Source organism: Gymnodraco acuticeps, unplaced genomic scaffold (assembly GCF_902827175.1).
Source record: "Gymnodraco acuticeps unplaced genomic scaffold, fGymAcu1.1, whole genome shotgun sequence".
Taxonomy (NCBI): Eukaryota; Metazoa; Chordata; class Actinopteri; order Perciformes; family Bathydraconidae; genus Gymnodraco; species Gymnodraco acuticeps.
The window spans coordinates 428018-449127 of NW_022989899.1; the positions used below are offsets into that span (position 1 = coordinate 428018).

General features: G+C 43.5%; 1 protein-coding gene across 1 annotated transcript in view; it reads left to right on the plus strand.

The window, feature by feature from the left end:
- Positions 1-21110, plus strand: part of LOC117539744 (RNA-binding protein Musashi homolog 2-like) — a 220597-nt gene that overhangs the window by 48326 nt on the left and 151161 nt on the right. Inside the window, 1 exon segment of the mRNA XM_034206024.1 lies at positions 1727-1819. Within this exon segment, the coding sequence (XP_034061915.1) occupies positions 1727-1819 (93 nt within the window).

Sequence of the window (21110 nt, forward strand, 5' to 3'; positions counted from 1 at the left end):
ATTGGTCCCACGCTGACTGTGAGACAATAGTCATCCTGATGCAATATGGAGAACTTTCATTCATCTCAGTTTACTCACACACTGCTAACTCTCCAGTTGGGTATTTATTGTAGCTGCAGTCATAATAATGGCAGTGGCCATCCTCATTATGAAGATGAATGGTGCCTGGCTCTAGTGCTGGTATTATCCTCCAAATGAGCTAGCGTAAGATTGAAATAGAACAGGTGTGTGTTCTTTACTTCCTACTGTTCTGAGTAAACAGCTCTCAGCAATGCCAGGGTTTACTCAGCTGTGACATTTTACCCAATCGGTATCAGGCTTTAACTACTTCTGCTGCTTTTACGGTCTTAAAATAGGGCTGTTTGGTAATCGCCAATTTTGTGACTAATCGCCGGAATCAGTATCGGCCGATGCCGATCCGATCGAGTGGGCGGGGCCTATGGGGATCTTCCATTTAAAGTGATGTTTAAAACTCAGTTAATGGGGCTCATTCACTGGAGCTTCCACAAACAAGAACCAATATAATTATTACATTCAAATGATGTACATTATTCAAGTTTACATTAACTTTGGATAAAAACACGGGAGAAATGAGCGGAAGCGCTCTCTTTTCCTCTCTCTCCCCCTCTCTCTCTCCCCCCCTCTCTCCGTCCCCTGACAGCCTGTCAGTATCTCATGCAGCTCTCTGATCCAGTAATGACTGAGTGACACGACAGTGAAGAATACATATATTTATAACTAGTTTAGCTTGTTCCAGAGGTAGATAAAATAGCTAAGTGTGTTAGGTCTAACTCTTAGTATGTGTTTTGCTCCGCTCACCGGTCCGTCACAGCGGGCGGAGCGGCAGGATTTCTGCTTCACACACGTTGCATACCGCTATTTTACTGTCTTTTTTGGACACCTTAAAATACTGCCAGACCGGTGAAGCCATTTTGGCGAGCTTGTTTTGCCGCGCACAGAGAAAAGTGTCATGTATTTTACGTCATGTGATCGGCTCTCCTGATCGGCCTTTATAGAGAGCACCCACCGATCGGCCGATCGATAATCCCTAATAATTAGCATTATTATTGGGGCGGAAATTGGCATCTACCAATCAGAGGTGGTCAGTGGTTCCATCCCCATCCCCTGCAGTCAACTCGTTGAAGTGTCCTTGCTTTATCTCAAATTGCTCCTGTAGGCATATCTACAGTTTTGAGTGGAATGTAAGTCACTTTGGATAAAAATGTCAGCTATAATCAGCCTCAGCATCGTGGTTGCCGGTTATTGGGGGAGTTTCTTGCTGCTTTCAGAGTTTCTGTTCTCTATTCGATTGTCCTTTACCAAAATTATATAATTCACATTTGGATTGTATTTTCAGACCCATAAAGAGCTGTAGTCTAAGCTTTGTGCTTACATATGTCATTCATTCTTTTACACACGGCTTCACCTTGAATGGATATTACCATGTCATTTTTTCATGTACGTGTATCATTCAATTGGTGGATGAGCAATAGATTTGAATAAAGATGCCAATTTAATACTGGTCATACTTTCTTTATTAGCATCAACACATGTTATCCTAAATCTTTTTTCTTCATGTGACAATAGGAGACGCTTCGTGAATGTTTTTGTATTAGATTTTTTCTTAAAACAAACGGTACATAGAAATAATTGTTATTAAGAATTGTTCATTTCTTATGTAAATGTTGCTAACCTGCTTTACTTCTCTGTGTCTCCCTTCCTTCAGATGGTCACGAGAACAAAGAAAATATTTGTTGGAGGATTATCAGCCAACACAGTAATTGAAGACGTGAAGCAATATTTTGAACAGTTTGGCAAGGTAAGATCATTTGGAGTGTTTTCTCCTCTGGGCTGCTGTGTTTGTGTGAGAGTCTGGTTGCCTGGTGATGATATGGCAACACTGTGTGCTTAGCCAGGAGAATGCACCTGCAGTCTGATGAGATGTATAGAGTCAGACTAGAGGAAGAAGCATATCAGTTTTATCTCTGCTTATAATCAGTTCAGCCTGGCATGGTGAACGTAAACCAGCCTAGATTCATAACAAATAATCTGTATTCAGTCCAGTGTAACACAGGCAGTTTGGCAAGAGATCAGTTTGTTGTTCTGGGCTGATATAAGTTTACTGAGGATAACTACCAACTGTGTGTGTGCTTATGATAACTGGTTACTGTATGTGTTTGTTTGGCTGAAGATTAAATAGACTGACTTATCAGGTTAGCATCAGCCACAGACGTCAAAATAAAGGTGTGTGTGTGTGGTCCCGAGGTCACCGTGGTCGACCTCTCAGTTCATCTTCTTCTGTTCTCAGATCTACCCAGGTTATCCATCAACATGACATAGCTTTATAACCAGGGCTGCACATAACTGGTGCGCAGGTACGCATGCGCACCTCTGCCAAAAAAAGAGCACCGGGTCATTTGAAAAAAGGCGCATTTGCGTACCAAAATTGAGAGAGGGAGAGAGAGAGAGAAGGGAGGAGAGAGGAGAGAGGAGAGAGAGATATTTGCGAGTTGCATATGAACTCAGGGTCGCCCCGTAGCACTGGCGTTATAGATGTTCGCCTAGGGCGCCAGATCTGTGGAGGCGCTGCGCTGGCAGCTCGGGGAGGGAAAAAAACATTTTTGACCGTAGGTGCTCATCCTAATTTTCGGCCTTGATGTAACAATATTCATAATTAAGTAAATGTAACACCCTTTTCACCCCGGTTACACGTTGCATTTGCCCTGTACGATGGGCGCTGTAAGTGATGAAAATGGGGGATGTTGGCTTATCTGGCGCCCGCAGCTCACAGCCAAAATGTGAGCGAGGGAGAGAGAGAAGGGCGCACCGCCCGCTGTTGTTATTAGAATCTGGTGCTAGCTGCTCTAACGGATATAAGAAGAAGATGTGATGGGAGAGTCCTCTCCAGTCAGACTGAGAGGCTGATGACTACAGCTCAGTGAGGTAAGGACTCTGAGTGTTTAGATAGTTCACTTTAGTCTAAGTTCAAACAGTTTGGTCACAATTTATGTAAACACATATTTCCAAGGCACTCCTTTATAATTATTGGGATAAACAGGTTTAAAATCATTCCAATGTATACCATAGGACAGTAACCAATAATATCCTTTAAAACTGGAGAGATAAAAAAAAAAAAATGCATAAATAAATGTTAAGGTAAAATAAGATATGAATGAACAACACAAATAAAATAAGTTACATTCATTTGTTATTGGCTATGGTAGGTTATTGGTTATGTTCACATACTTATTTGATTATCCACTTGTCTAAGATGACAACAGAGACTTTCGACCCAAACCCAGCTGTTGACTTGTGGATGCAAGCAGCTAATCGCAGACTCAACAAGAGAGAAAGAAGTAGGCCTACATCATCAGCTACCATGTCTGACAGAGAGGAAGACAGTGAGGAGAACAGTCAGGAGGGTAGTGATGACAGCTTGTAGGATTACTGGTCGTGCTAATGTTGTCTTGTGTTCACCTCTGCATGTGTGTTCTGTGTTCACCTCTGCATGTGTGTTCAGTGCCGTGTGTCTGGCAAATAAAGTCAAGACCCCCTCAAAAGTTAAGGTTTATTTCATTTTAAGGATGAGCACCAAGCAACATCTCCAGGTGCTCCTTTGACAACCAGGGCAAAAGAGGTGTGTGTGTGTGTGTGTGTGTGTGTATGTGTGTGTGTGTGTGTGTGTGTGTGTGTGTTGAGAATAAGATGAGGAGGAAATAAATGTTGCAGTGTGAAACAATAAAGGGGTCTGATACATAGTAGGGAGAAAGGCGGGTGGCGGTTTTTGCTATTTTTCGGCTGATCGAACATCTAACGACATTTTATTTACACGCCTCCTATACTTATGTGTGTATTGCTCTTTCTTTGGGACCCCTTTGAAGAGCAAGTAGGTGTTAAATGTTCCGTTTATATTAGACCTTAATGAGTTTATTTCCTGTGAGTTTTATCATTGGATTGTAAATGTATTCTTTATACACACAACACCTTGCCTTTCCGTCCTGGGATAGGGATCCCTCTGTTGCTCTCCCTGATGTTGCTGACAATATTTCCACAATAATTGTTGGCTTCGTTTTGGAGTTCTTACTTGTATGCTCTAAGGGTCTAAGGACAGAGGGTGTCATATGCTGTACATACTTAATTATAGAAAGCGTTTGTGAGGGTTTCTTTTGACATACATAAGTAATGAAAATATATACTGTTATGTGAATTATGTAGTGATCTTTTATCTCATGCTTTCAATGAGAACACCTGCTTCTTAGTGGTGAAATTGACCTGAGTAATGCAGCTGTAGTTCTTTAAATACTATTTATTTTAATTAACAAGTAAATTACTGTGGAATCCCTTATATATAGTGTGTGTGTGTGTGTGTGTGTGTGTGTGTGTGTGTGTGTGTGTGTCCCCGTTCCGTGTGTGTCCCATGTAACTAGGAGTGTCCCTCAGAGGAACCATGTGAGTGTGTGAGCGATGGCGCAGAAATTACCTTGGAGATCAAACGAGACCTTGTTTTTCCCTCATGGGCCAAATGCTGAGTAACCTTAATTGAGATGGCAGCTGCTTAGGCCTTTTAATTATGTATTTATTTATTTAGCTAATTTATTCATAGATACTGAGCGAATCAGTTCCGGGTCAATCTAGCGTCAGGCACGGTGGTTGAGCATTAAAGGAGCTCAGTCAGTTCTCTCTGGTTGCTTACCAAAAGAAGGTTTTAGAATAGCAATGACTCAAAGTGGTTTTAATATGTGGAGATTATCCTGCTGAACAAAACAGGACATAGCGAATCATAAATGTGTGTTTGCCATCCATCCCATTTTCCCATTTTGATTGCAATATTGCAACATAAAATCAAAGAATAATAATAATAATAAATTCGATTTGTAAAGCACCTTTCATTGCTAACAGCAATCCCAAGGTGCTACAGGAGGCATAATAAAAACAAACAAAAGAAACAAAAGTTGAATCAAAAGCTTTTTTAAAAAGAAAGGTTTTTAGGCCTTTCTTAAAGGCGTCAGTGGTCTGTGGAGTCCTCAGGTGGTCTGGGAGGGAATTCCACAGGTGAGGAGCAGCTGCACAGAAAGCCCGATCCCCCATTGTGCAGAGTTTGGTCCCCGGGGGGCGAAGCCAATGGTTGGTTGTGGAGCGGAGGTTGCGTGTGGAGGTTTGTGATGTGAGAAGTTCCTTCAGGTATGGAGGAGCGTTCCCGTGGATGCATTGATGGGTCAGTAGTGCGATCTTGTATTCAATCCTGAATGAGACAGGAAGCTAGTGGAGGGAATGAATAACGGGTGTGATGTGGTTTTATTTTCTCACCCTCATCAGGATCCTAGCGGCACTGTTCTGTACGTATTGGAGCTTCTGAAGGCTCCCGCTAGGAGTCCCGATGAGGAGAGCGTTGCACAGTTGTTTGATGTGGGTGTCAAAGGTCAGATGTCAACTAAAATAGCTTCTGTTTTGGAGCTATTAAGCTGCAAGACGTTTTGTTGCATCCAAGCTTTTATCTCCTCAATGCAGGTGTTAATGGATGTTGATGGGAACGGTGATGATGATGGTGACAGTGAGGAAGCATGTGGGATAGGGTCTGTCTTTATATATAGCTGCGTGTCATCAGCGTAGCAATGGAATGATATTCCATGCTGGCTGATGACACGGCCAAGGGGCAGAGTGTACAGGGTGAACAGAGTGGGCCCGAGGACCGACCCTTGAGGGACACCACAGGTGACAGGGTGTGTCTGGGACCTCGCACCTCACAAGGAGACGTACTCTGTTCTTCCAGACAGGTAGGACTGGAACCAGCTCAGGGCGGAGTCCGATGGTGTGTTCGAGGCGCTGAAGGAGGATGTTATGGTCGACAGTGTCGAATGCTGCAGTCAGATCCAGGAGGATGAGGAGAGATGGGGATCCAGTGTCAAATCAAATCAAATCTTATTTATATAGCACATTTAAAAGCGATTTTTGGTCGAGCCAAAGTGCTGTACATGTAATAAAAACACATTACTACAATCACAATAAAAGACAATAATTTACAACAGAAATATAAAAAACAAAAATACAGGGAATAGTCAGGTGTCATGCTCCGCTCTGACTAGAAGGCCAGGGAGAAGAAGTGCGTTTTTAGTGAGGATTTAAAAACCCCTAGTGTCTGGGCCGACCTCACATGGAGGGGCAGAGTGTTCCAGAGCCTGGGGCCAGCTGCTGCGAAGGCTCGGTGACCTCGGGTTTTGAGCCTGGTCTTGGGCACTATCAGCAACAGCTGGTCAGCAGACCTTAAAGCTCTGGCTGGGGTGTAGCGATGGAGGAGTTCGGCTATATAGGCAGGAGCCAGCCCATTTAGGGCTTTGAAAACAAATAAAAGGAGTTTAAAATCAATTCGGAACCGAATTGGAAGCCAGTATAGTGAGGCCAGAATTGGGGTGATGTGGTCACACTTTTTGTGGCCAGTCAGAAGACGTGCAGCTGCGTTTTTGGACTAGCTGCAGGCGTTTAATTGAGTCCTGGTCCATACCCACATACAGAGCGTTGCAATAGTCCAGTATTGTGGTTACAAAGGCGTTAATAACCCTTTCTAGATCTTTAAAAGATAAATACTACTTGGTTTTGGCCAATAATCTTATTTAAAAAAAAAAAGAAGCAGGATTTGACTACGGTTCTGACCTGCTTGTCGAATTTAAAAGTGCTACTGAAGGTCACTCCAAGGTTCATGACAGAGGGGAGGATGTTTTCATTGAGTGAGCCCAGAATATCAACCGCAGAGGCTGGAGGTTGGGGTTCAAAAAAGATGACCTCGGTCTTGCTCTCGTTGAGGTTAAGGACATTTTGGCTCAGCCAGGATTTATCTCTGTTAAGCAGTCCATCAACTGCTGTAGTGAGTGTTTGACATTTGCTTTGAGAGGCAGATAGATCTGTACATCGTCGGCGTAGCAGTGGAAGGGAATATTGTGTTTAGTGAGAATTGAACCTAGGGGCAGTATGTACAATAAAAAGAGGATGGGGCCCAGGATAGAGCCTTGGGGAACCCCCACAGGTAAGACAGGCTTTAGCAGAGGAGAAGGCACCTAGCTGCACTGAGAAGCTACGGTCTGTCAGGTAGGACCTGAACCATGCAAGGGCAGAGCCTGTGAGGCCTGCAGACTGTTCAAGCCGTGACAACTGGATGCTATGGTTCACAGTGTCAAAGGCAGCTGTCAGGTCTAACAGCACCAAGACGGCTGGGCTACCTGAGTCGGCAGCTAGGAGCAGATCATTAAAAACTCTTAAAAGGGCTGTTTCAGTACTGTGCATGGGGTTGAAGCCAGACTGAAACTTTTCATGGATGCCATGCGTGGGTTAAGAACGACTGCAGCTGGACATAGATTACTCACTCCAGGGTTTTAGATAAAAAAGGTAGCTGGGAGATGGGCCTACAATTTGCAAGAATGGAGGGGTCGAGATTTTTATTTTTAAGTAGTGGTTGGACCATGACATGTTTGAAGGCAGGTGGGACACATCCTGAGCTAAGAGAGGTGTTTATTAGTAATAAAATACTTGCTCCAACTGATTCGAAAACATCTCTGAACAGGTCGTTTGTGGCCCTGTCCAGAGCTGTTTCAGTGCTGTGGGCGGAACGGAAACCGGACTGGAATTTTTCAAAGAGGCCGTTTAGTTGTAGATAGTCCTGAAGTTGGGCAGCAACTACTTTTTCCATTACCTTGGCTAGAAATGGGAAGTTGGAGATGAGCCTGTAGTTGGCGAGGACATCTGGGTCTAGGGTGTTTTTTTTGAGAAGGGGTCTGATGATGGCAGTTTTAAGAGCCGATGGAACATGACCAGCCTTGAGGGAGCTGTTGATGACGTCGCTGATCATGGGTCTTATAGCCGAGATGTTCGATTTGACAAGGGCTGTGGGTAGAGCAGTGGTTCTCAAACCTTTTCTATCAGGCCCCCCCTTTGGAGAAAAAAAACAGTCGGGCCCCCCCAACACAAATTGTCAGGCTCAGTGGCGGCGCCAGAGATTTATTTTGGGGGTGCTGTGGGGTAGCTTGACGTTTCATAGAGGGTGCTCAAACATTTAGGGTTTCCCATTAATGTACTGGTCGCTACAGTTGCATTTTCTACTGCAACAATCCCCACGCAAATACACAATGTACCCGCAACTGTTACAATGAAGGCTCGATATCAGCTCACGGCATATAGGTGTAAGCAGGGGTCAAGTGCTATTTTTATAGGTGGTGTGTGGACCTCACATAGGGGGGTCCGGGGGCAAGCTCGTCCGGGAAGATTTCTTTTTAAATATTGAAGTTAAATGCATCAATCTGGTGCACTTTGAGAGCAAAATTAAGAGATGGATACATCTCTCAACACCCATTTGAAACAGAACTGTAAACAGATTTACTTCTTCTTTATGGATATTTTACAAATCACCCTTTTAAACTTTATTCTTGTTTTACTGTCATATAGTATTTCATAGCTGTTTTTCATTTATTCTCTTATTTTTTTATAACTATAATGATCATATAAATGTGTGCCTCGGAAATAATTGTTTACATTAATGGTGACCAAAACGTTTGAGACCCACTGAGATAACACTGAGAGAGTCCTTTAGCTCACTGAGTCTCTCAGTCTGACAGGAGAGGACTCTCCTCCACTTTGTTGTTGAAAAAACTCCTTACATCCGTTAGCGTAGCTCGCTAGCACCAGAAGCTAACAACAACGATCTCCGGTACCGGTGCGCTCTCTCTCGCGCACACAAAATGGCTCGTTCCACACACACACAGAGCCGAGCTTTAATGAAACACAGAGACCCAGACGTAATAGTACTGTACTGTATCATATTATTTTCGAATCAATACATTTTCAAATTATGATATATATATATTTTTTTAAATCTTTTTTTTTTTTTTATATAAACATTTTTCCTCCTGGTCTCTCGCGCCCCCCCTGGCATGCCCCCCACTTTGAGAACCACTGGGGTAGAGGGTCTAGTGTGCAGGTGGAGGGTTTCATCTTGCAGATGATGTCCCATTGATTTGCTGAGGACTTCGGAGTAGTATAAAGAAATACAACATTACTGCTGCCGTTAGATAACTGATGTAATGTGTAGGCCAAAAGGCTGGGGGGAGAATCCGTTAACACCAGCTGATGTAACTTTGCATTTATTGAATAATTCTATTCACTTCTCTATCACTTTCATGAAAATTGTACATGTCAGTAATATCAGTAAAGAATGTTGAAAGGAATAAGCAAGATCAACTTCCTTTGATAGTGGTCAGATACCAGTGAACACATCTTGGCCCGATAAATCGTGTTGGATTTCGTATGACACAGGATTAATTTGGGGATTAAACTATGATTGTGCACCTCAAATTGTAGGGCGGGAAAACGTATTTTGTTAGACGTTAATTAACTGCTCATTCAAACATAGCACTAATTCCTGGCAGTATTATTTGTGCTTAATATTCAGATAAATATAAGTATCAAATTATGTAATTAATCCAAACAAAGTTTGTTTATTTATTCTAAATGATGATAAATCAGAATAAGTCTGAAACCAATGTATGCAGGGCTAAATTACTACTAGGGCCGGGACTTTAACGCGTTAATTAAGATTAATTAATTACACAAAAATTAACGCGTTAAAAAAATTAACGCATTTTAATCGCACTTATTTTTGCACCGCGGAACGTTTCTCACTGGATGAGTTTCAGGCGTACCGATTATACTGGAGCACCAACTAACGTTCATGACTTCAGACAACAACAAACCACAGTGAACAACAGTGGGAAATGTTGTTTTAAAAAACGGACGGATGGAAGCGTCGATAAGAGCACGGTTGTGTGCAAATTATGCAAAAAGGAATTCGCATATCACCGCAGCACATCAAGCCTCAAGTATCACCTCAATGCAAAACATATAGCAGCTAGCGTGGAAGCTAGCCTCTTTTATCGCGTTCACACCAAAAAGAGCCGGTACTCAAATTAGTTCATGAGAACCTTTTTACCCCCACGAAAGTCCCTTTAATCGAGTCCCGGCCCTAATTACTACACACATTTACTTCCATCCTAACATTAGCTTTAAGGCTGAATAACATCCGTGTTCACACGTGTGACCTTCATCTGTTGCAGAGGGTGATACCAACTGTCATCCATACTTTAATTAACAGAGAAACATTTCCACTACAGTAATGGAAGTATCACTTAAAATATGAATTACACTGGAGTAGTCTCTAACTGTCCATCTCTGCAAAGCCTTCATCTGCTGTTCCTGCTTTTCATCTTTACAATACTTTTAAGTCTGAAGAGCTTAAATTCCAAAGCGCAGCAGTGAGCAATAACACGAAATTGTTTAAATTAAGATGAAATACTCGAGTGCTTTCAGTTTTCTCTGCCCAACTCCATGTGGAAATGAGATGGAACAAATCAGAGAAGTTCAGTGAGAGAATAAAACAGGAAGAGGGACATTTGGAATGGTTTCATTTAGGGATGCACCGATCGATATCGGCCGATACTCACTCTCTACCGATCGATCGGTGCTCTCTAAACATGCCGATCGCGAGAGCCGATCGCATGACGTAAAAACATGACACTTTTCTCTGTGTGCGGCAAAACAAGCTCGCCAAAATGGCTTCACCGGTCTGGCATTATTTTAAGGTGTCCGAAAAAGACAGTAAAATAGCGGTATGCAACGTGTGTGAAGCAGAAATCCTGCAGCTCCGCCCGCCGGACCGGTAAGTGGAGCGAAACACACACACAGGGAGAACCAGACCGCAGTTAATTTCCTCATATTCCAAACGAGAAATTACGGTAGCAAATCACCCGGTTCTTTACGACCAGAACTATTAACGGGATACAAACCGGAGGAACCAGGCATGGAGGGAGGTGGCAGAGACAGTGGGTGAAACTGGTAGGTTTTCGCCTGTTTGGGGAGTTTATATATATATATATATATTGCTCGCATAAAATCCCCGGGGTTTTTTGCTTTGTATGTCGGGGGCGGGAGATTCATGTGATTGGTTGTTGGTCGCGTTGCTCGCAAAAAATCCCCAAGCTTTCAGACACGCCCAGCTCCAAGATTTTCAAGATTTTTGAAAAGCTGCTGTGTGGACGTACCGTAAGAGTTAGACCTAACACACTTAGCTATTTTATCTACCTCTGGAACAAGCTAAACTAGTTATTATAAATATATTTATTCTTCATTGTCGGGTCACTCATTACTGGATCAGTGAGCTGCATGAGATACTGACAGGCTGTCAGGAGAGGGAGAGAGGGGGGAGAGAGAGAGGGAGAGAGGAAAAGAGAGCGCTTCCGCTAATTTCTCCCGTGTTATTATCCAAAGTGAATGTAAACTTGAATAATGTACATAATTTGAATGTAATCATTAAGTTGATTGTTGTTTGTGGAAGCTCCAGTGAATGAGCCCCATTAACTGAGTTTTAAACATCACTTTAAATGGAAGTTTTAAAGTGATGTTTAAATCTTCCATTTAGGCCCCGCCCACTCGATCGGATCGGCGATCGGTATCGGCCGATACTGATTCCGGCGATCGGTGATCGGCGATCGGCCCCGAAATTGGCGGATCGGAGCATCCCTAGTTTCATTGCCACTGACTGATGCTGAATTTCATGATAAAGGTTAAACATAATAGGAACTTGGCATAGAGCGGTTAATTTTGCCCTGTTTTTTTCCAGAAAATTGGTGTAAGGATACTACTGGTGTGCGGAAAGTACCCTAAAGGAATCAATACCTCGATCAGAGGAAGCACAAAGTAATTAGGCCTGCTGCCTCGTGTTGCTTTTAGGCTGCCGTAAATCATAAAACTAAATAGGTGTTATCATTTGTGATTATTGGTAAATGAATGCATTTATAGAACCAAGGATCAACATGTAAAATGTGCACTCAACCTCTCAAGCCATTGACCCACTTGATAATCAAAACCACTTCCCAAAACCATTTCATTTGACCATTAGAAACATGTCCATACTATGACTGTTTCCTGATCTGCCACTGCTGTGCTTAAACTTTGATTAGCTTTCAACAAAAGCGCTGGAAGGGTTTTTTGATGAAGAATTGTGAGGAGGCTCTGCCTGGAACCTTAATACCAAAATAAGACACTTTGTGGACACAGGAATCTTAGCTGTTTGTTGGTGGTCTCTGAGCTTAGACCAAGGCTACCTTTCACCTTGAGAAAAAGGTTGGCTTTTCCTGGCTTAGTCATTTGAGTGAAGCACTTCTGCCTTGCCTTCTTATCTGACACCAGTTCATTGTATTGAAAGGCCTTCTGGGATTGTGATGGACTTTGCTCCATTCAGTCTGGTTTTCACCTGACCTTCCTCAAACCACATTTCTTCAGGGCACAATCCTCTTTAATTATTTGCACATTAGCATGAGTCATGGGGTGGAACGAAAATGTTTTTGCCCTCTACCTGCTCTGTAAAAATGTGTTTTTAATCAGGTACTTTTCTGCTTGATTAAATAGTGACTTCTCACTTAACATTTTGGAAAGTCAATCTATCCCACTAATGGCAATTATTTTTAATTTCCTGGATACCTAGAGTGAGTGCTAAGATGACTGTGTCTGATGGAAAGGGTGGATCTCCTGAACACTCACATCTCTAGATCAACTTTAGGAGAGGCTGATTCATTTTAGAAAAAACTGAACAGATTTGTTTGGTTTGCATTTTTTACAGATTTATCGTCTGAACCCTGCAGATGATGACACATTTCAGAACCAAACTTAACCTAAGAATTATGCTATTTGACTTTATTTGTATCCATGATTGAACGTTAGCCAACAGCCTAATGAAACACATTCCTCTACATTGTCTTTTCCCTCCTCACTGGGCATAGCTTGCAACTAGGGCTGCAAGATATATCGTGTCGTGACGATAATCGCGATATGTGCATCACATCGCAGGTTTTTTTTTTAGGACGTGCGATATTAAGTAGGCAAATTAACTCAAACACGTCATGTTACAATTCTTTTGCTGCTTGCTACAAAAGGAAAACGTGTGCGGCTCTCATGTCAGGGGTACTTGAGTGAGTGACATGCAGGCTCTGCAAAACTGACCCGGTGAAAGCAAACGGACCCGGTGATAAAAGGTAAAAACACTGAATAAAGTAGTTTCAGGCAATTCGGCGCTGCTAACTGAGCTAGCTCAGCTTGTTGCTCTGATAACTTAAGATCCAGACGTCCGTGACTAAAAATTGGATAGCATTAAAGTTCAATAAAGGATGGTTTGCGGACAAAATAAACTGTCTTTTCTTCAATTCCTGTATTTTTTCATATCGCAGGGGAAAAAAATATTGCAATGTCAGTTTTTTCCAATATCGTGCAGCCCTACTTGCAACAACTAACAGACATGGATGTACAGAAAGAAACACAAAAAGTGAATACATTCTACGCTGCCCAAAATGATCTCTAGCTTGTTTAATGAAAGATTAATGCAACATCATGGTGAGAACTGTCCAGCAAACCCAAAATGAGTCTTTTTATTTCATGATTAAAGCTGAACTGCAGCGTTCTAACTTTAGCATTGCTAATGCTTTAGAATTATAGCTTCTGGTAGCTGGTAGCTCTGGTATTACAGTACATATATCCAGCATCCAATAGGCATTATTTACTGCAATTAGAGGTATGATGAGTATCATCAGCTGCACAAAATGACCCAATCAAGCAAACAATGTCCTTAAATCTGCACTACTAAAAAAAGAAAAGGTTTTGTTTTTAGAAAAATGCAATTCACTGTTGTCTCTGAAGCTTACCATATAATTCCAATTGTGTAAAATACATGGGTGTGCCATATTCTTTAGAAAATTATTGCAGTTGTCAGTAGGGCTGAAAAATGACTTCATCGCAATAGAGTGGTGCAGTAACGAGTCCTAAAACCCGGAAGTGAGTTAGCATTTTACCACTTCCACCACTCCCTCATCTCTGAGTCAATGGGTTTTTTTAACTCGTTTTTGGAAAATAGCTGGAAATAAGGTCTGTGGTTGACACACATTTAAGAGACGGATCACGTTTTGTTCTTACGACATTAAATACATCAGTTGTGACCCCACTGGTAATTCTTGAAGAGTTTACGTGTCTGAAAAACGATGGTTGTTAACAATTGGCTGAATAGGACTACAGAAGTTGTCGAGGACGTTGTACGTCATTACGCCGAACACGTAAACACTCCCGCTAAGTTTGTTTGCCCCTGTTCTGCTCTTGCAAACTGTCAAAACAAACGTTTTAACTTGTGCAATTTTGAATCTGTATGTTTGAATATCGATCTTAAGTTTGCGTGACGTTGAAGTCGTGCGACCCTGCTGTACTCGGCTGTAGTTCGTTTATTGCATAACGTTAGCCTTTTGCTTCTGGCGATTAGATTTATGATTCCAAAATTATAAAAGTAGGGTAGACATGTGGATATTATCCGGCTGAACAAAATGTGTATTTATCAAACAGGTTCGTTTTCCACAGACCTTATTTCGAGGTATTTTCCAAAATCCTATGGAGTAATCCCATTGCTTTTTTGTCGACGGAACCTTTGCGCAGCTTACTTCCGTGTCGGCCTACAAAAATACGTCATCACTGCACCACTCTATATGGAATAGTGCAATATTCAAATCGTAAGGCAAAACATGTGCCAAAATATAGTTCTGAGTGTTGTGGTGCCACAGAGTAATCCATATTTAATTGTTATAATTGAGAACAATGATGCAACCAGGGCTTTTTCTGAGAAAAATATAGTATGAGGACAACTTTCTGGTGCTGATCTTGTATATAAGATATAAATTCTCATGAGAACATGATGCCCGCATACAAGATTGCACCACGGACATAAACAAGAACACGATGTCCGAGCTCCGTAAAAACAAATCTGTCTATGCCATCTGACGGTCTATTTGACACGATTCTCATATTTTTTTTACTGTTTTTGACGAACATAAATATTGTTATCTGGCATCCCTTTAACATTTTACGGGCAATATCGGCATTTTGGTATGAGGGCGCACGCCGATAGTAAGAGGGCGCAGCATCCCCGTTACCCGGTTCAGACAAAACCCTGGCAACAATGGTCATTTTCTTCAACAACGTGAATCATATCCCAAATGCATAATTCAACAAACAAATGCGATAAGATATTGTTTTCAAAACAATTCTGGATCCAGATCTAAAACCTCAGAACCTGGAAGTAAGTTCATATCCTTACTGACCTTATTCGAAATCCAACTGCATGCATTTTGCAGGTGAAAACTGAATGCTGATTAGGAAATAAGTTCTCCAATCAGAACTTTCAGTCAACACCATGCTTACTCATCATTTATTTCTGTTGCCCCACAACCTTTGATTTGTTGCTTGTCTGACTCTGATGCAAGAGCTTAATGAGGCCTCTAAGGTCACTCAGTGTGTGTGTAGCACCAGCAGGTTGGGCTCCCTTGTCTCTGGAGTTCAGAGTGATAGAGTGACAATAAGAATAAGAATTGTAGTCTCCGTTTTGGCAGGTAGTGTACAACCAGAAGTTGTACTGCATGCACATACTTTCTATATCCATATTTGAAAGTAACAATCTGAAACGCCACAAGCCTATCTTACCTGGAAAGCTTATCAACCCAAGAAGCAAAACAGTATATGCCAAGAGGCTAAAATAACCAGACATTGCTTACAATATGATAATTTAAAGCATTACAAAAAGTTGTTATGACATTGGCTGGCATCAAGAACCAAGAACGTAAATATTGGTAACATGTCAAGAACTTGTCAATAAGTGTTGCTGTGGTGTTGCAGGCTAAAACTGCACATTCTTCCATCCTTAAAATTAAGACAGTTTCACTTTAAATGGAAATGCATCCTGAGACGTGCTGAAAGAAGCTAATATGGAACCACCCCCCCGCCACAAGCCGTAATGAAAGGACCACGATGGGATGTACAATTCTACTTCCACAGGCAATCAGTGTGCGTTGTGAAGCAAAGATTGTGAAGGAAACCACGGTAAGGGCCTGGCTGTGCTCCCAGATTCACACGGTACACCCTCATTTAGATTTGATTGGAGAACAGAATCTTCCCCATTAATCTACAGTTTTTCTACAAGCTCTATCTATGGTCTCTGAAGATGTTGCCCTTCCATTCATCCCGAAGACATAACATATTTTATAAGGAATATACTCTCCCTAGTTTCAGCAGTCGTTAATAGGAGCTAGTATTAAAATAACAACTCCAAGCATTTTTGACATTTTATCAATTGGATATATTTTCTTTGCTTGATTGCCATTTCTCCTAATGTTTATGTGGGCGGTTATGGCTGTGAGCAGAGATGGGGTCGTTACTAAAAAAAAAGTAATATTACATATTACATATTACTTTAAAAAAAAGTAATATATTACACTACTTCGCTACTCTCTACATAAAGTAACTCGTTACTTTACTCGTTACTTTACTCGCAGGGCCGACCCGCCCCTCCCTACAGGCAGATCACGCAGAATGCGGTGCACCTACAGTGTGCGCGCCACAGTTTTGCCTCTGCGAGACTCCACTTGCACCCCCAATTACTATTGCATTAAGGAAGACATAACACAAGTCTTTCTTTCTTTATGCTCTAAAATAGGCTACCAGCCACACAACAAGCTAACAGTCTGTGAAACATCAAGACACTAATTAATGAAACCAGTTCAAGACGCATTATTCTTATCATTCTTTATGAGCGCATAACGGTAAGGTATCTAATTACTTATTTATTTAGTATTCCATAACTTAGTAACAGAGATGGTCAAACTAAAGTGGTAGAGACATTGCAGAATTCCTACAATGAAGCGGGACATTGAACTGTTCACCCGTGAGAGGGCGATCAACAAAAGAGAGCGAGCGGCCCCGTTGAGGGAGTTTACAGATGAAAAGACTCAGCCATGTTTATGCAGCACTGCACGTGGAGATGTGGTCTCGCAAATCGCGCAGATTACATGTATATAAACCATAGACTGTAAACCTGCGGTCGGAAACCCCTCTTGTCTGTCAGTGAGTGTGATTATTTTATAAAAGTAACGAAGTAACGCGTGTCGGGGCAATGTTAGTAACTGTAGTGTGATTACTAAATTATAAAAGTAACGCGTTACACTACTCCGTTACCGACAAAAGTAATATTATTACAGTAGCGCGTTACTTTGTAATGCGTTACACCCAACTCTGGCTGTGAGGTACTGTGGTCGCCTACCATCCAAAGGTTGGGGGTCCAATCCCAGCCCATTGCAGATACTTAACCCCAAGTTTTCTTCCAAGCTCCCAGGGGAGTATGTCTGACGTTGAAGAACAGTTTTGTTGTGGCTAAACGGCGGTACTACAACTGGCGTGTCAGTCAGTGACAACCATTACAGCAGGCTCTGTTGTGATTGGTCAACCACTTACAGATGTCCAGCCCCTTAGCCTATCATGTACAATGTGTTGGAGCGCTAGCCAATAGAAGCGCCTATGTTACATAGTGATATCCGTATTTTCTGGAAGTAAACAATGGAATCCAATCGAGGCATTTTAGGCAGGTGGGGAGTCTGTGAGAGAGAAACTCCCTCTGGGGTGAAACTGTGTCTCAGGGCTTCTTAATATTTAAAAACATATTAATGTGTCATACTCACTTAACGGTTAGAAACTCAGCTAACTGATATGAAAAATGTAACCGAAACAAAGCACAAGTCTCACAAGCAGCGTCTAAATCAGGGCTCGAGCTTAAGGACGTCCCATCGTCCAGGGGCCGAAATAAATGGTGTCGGGGAGGATAAAAAATAATTTTGGGACGAGAGTTAAAATAAAAATACCCAGCTAACTCTACTACAAACGGCGATGAAAATGAAACCGACTGCACGTTTTGTGTAGCACACAGTTATTAAACCTCCTTGTCAACATAAACACACACGCACAAAACATTTAGCAACACACACACACACACACACACACACACACACACACACACACACACACACACACACACACACACACACACACACACACACACACACACACACACACACACACACACACACACACACACACACACACACACACACACACACACACACACACACACACACACACACACACACACACACACACACACAGGCAGTACGTAGCTACAGCTGTGCCCGCGAATTCCTGGCCCGCAAATGTGCGGGTCTAGCTATGTACTGAGTGTGTGCAGCGCCATATCTATTATATGGCTCTGAGTGTGTGTATTTCGCGGGTTGAGTGATGTACAATGACAATGGCAACCCGTGGAGGAATTCTGAAATGTTTTACCGTAGCAGAACCAGACCCTATTTTTTTTGTTAATTGGATGGGACTTGATTGGATTCAATATTAGAGTAGTTTTCTCGTTTGTGTGTTTGTTTAAATATATTTGGCCTTTGTTTATGTGATTGACTGATTTACTCAAATAAAAAGGTTGATGAATTATCATCTAATGATTTGTATGATGTTTTATTTATGTTAAAGGTCACTTTGAATGATTTTAACTAATGATAATGTAGAAAAACCAATATTTAGATTGTATTTCGGGACGGTTCCGGGAGGATGGTGAAAAAAGTTAGTCAAGAGTCTAAATTAGCCCTGAGCGCAGCAGCAGCACATAACTCAAGGTAAAAATACCCTTATTACCTATCGTAACTGCACATACAAGATATTTAGATTAAAGCTGAGATTCCACAGATTCTTTAGGTATTAGTATCATCACTGAGCGATCAGAACTCGCGACAGGGGAAGCAAACACAGACATCACAACACATAGCTTTACGGAGCATTCACAGGAGATCGTCTCACCTTAGCTGTCATTCTGATCAAAAGTCGTGTTCAATGGCATTACAACGATGAAAACGCTGCTGAAGGTTAATCCAATGGTTAATCCAATGTGTCTGTGTCACTTTGAAATGATTACTGATAATCCATCATTCCATTTTTATGTCAAAAGCGGAGATTTGATATTAGCTGCTAATGATAGCCACCACAGTGTATCGCAGCTTCCGGTTCCGGGGCATTCTGGCTGCGCATCACTCATTCACCAATAGGTAATGTTTAGATGGATTTTAGGAACTTCCCTTTGATTCTATTGGCTCAAACGGTTAAAAAGAGATGTCAATCATCAAAATCGACCGAGGGGGGCCAGAGATATGGAAAATGCACCTAAATGACCCCAGAAGTGTTTTTTGTTTTTCTAAATCTCTCTAACAAGGTCAAACTTCACTTGTTTTGCATCAATCTTGATACAGGGTACTTATTATATGTTATATATCTCACAGGCTCCGCCCTCTACTGGACTCTATGGGTACTATCTTACCCCGCGAGCATTCTCCCACTGAGACTTCTATAGACGTAGCCGGCCTTGGGCGGGCCTACCTGAATGCGCGCGCATCACACCGTATAAAAGGAGGCCTCGCCTCCTGACTATCATCCTTTTCTCTTCAGTGGCGGAAGTGTTTTCACGGAGCTTAAAAAGACGAAGAAAAATAAGAGTAATGGAGTCAGTTCTTGACCACAGGACCTGCCCGAAATGTCCAAACCTGATCGCGGGGGCGGATCCACACCCCTTCTGCTTTTTGTGTATGGGGCCTGACCACGCCGTGAGCGGTATGGGCCCGACGCCGGCATGCTTAGCCTGCCAGATGCTTCCTCGGCTCACGCGTGAGCAGCATTTCCTGTCGGCAGAGGCCCCGCAGGAGGAGGTGGAGGATTCGGATCTCGACGTCGTCGAGATGGGCGAGTCAGGAGAGGAGGAAGTGCCGTTCCGATTCTCCCTTCCGTAGGGCCAGACAACCCCGGTTCCGGAGGAGGAGGACGCCTCGGTGTCGAGAGGTCCGACTCTCAGGTCTGCGCGTTTGGATTTCCCAGCGGTGATGACCCTGGCGGCGGAGCGCAAAGGCCTACCGCTCCCCCCACCGCTGCCACCGAGGCCTGTAAGCCGCCTGAGACAGGCGTTTTACGGCCCGGTGCATCCAGCGCAGCCGACCTTCGTTTCGCCCCAGCTGCCTGATATATGGCGGTGTGTGGAGGCGACATGGCAGCAGCCATTTAAAACGAAGGCCCCAGTAGCCGCTATGGCAGACATCATCAAGGTGGAGGGCCTCTCGGACACAACGTGTTCAGGTGTGCCCCCCCTTGATGAGAGCCTGGCGGCCCATCTGCTTCCGCGGGCGGCTGGTTGGGCGGAGGGTAAGCGACCCCTGCCCCCCGCTGCCCCCGGGACCGAGACACTCTGGAATATCTGGACAAGATGTTCAAGCTCGGTACGCAGATGGCGGCTGCAGCAAATAATCTCGGCGTGTTGGGCGTCTCCCTGATCACCCCTCAGGCAGTCACCCCCGCCCTCCTGTCTCAAGATGGGAGCGATTATCCGGACCGCGCTATAGGTCAGATGAACAATCTGATTCATGGCGTGGCCGCTGCAGCAGGGCGGGTGATTTCCTTGGCCACAGTGGCGTCTCGTCACGTGTGTTTGGGACTCACTGCCCTATCTAAGAAAGACCGAGAAGATCTCCTCGGAGCCCCCGTGTCCACGGAGGGGCTCTTTGGGTCAATCTCCTCGGTCACTCAGCGCTTCACCCGGCTGGAGGAGGAAAGGGTCCAGCTTAGCCGGATGCTACCGCTGGCCCCGCCTCCGGCCCCGCTACGCGCTCCTCCACGCGTTTCCATGCAGGCGAGGGAGCGCAGTGCGACAGTGAAGCGGAGGGAGAGGCGCCGGCACGGGGGTCCCGTGGCTGCGGCGCCCTCCACCTCTACGGCCCATCCCGTGGTACCGGCATATCGGCAGCCACGGGGACGGGCTGCCCGACCTCGGCAGGCTCCTCAGCAGCAGAGAGCGGCCGGGTGGGGTGCGCCGTCTGCCCGGAGCTGACTGGCGGGGGGAGGTAGCATCTCGGCGGGGGGAGGAAATCTCTTCGCCCGGGACGCAAGGGTGAATCCCGCCTCCTCCCTATTCGATGCACAGATTCCTTTGAAAAAATGTAAAAATAAAGAAAAAGTTGATCTGTATCCAAGTCTAAGTGTCCTTTGTTTCCACAATGCTACACTTATACATGATGTCTGTACAGATTCCCCACTCGCCGCCCCAGCCATAGCCTCCTGTAAGGGAGGAGGCTAGTGGGAGTGCGCAGATGAGTGATAAAACGTAAACAAAGCTGTCATAG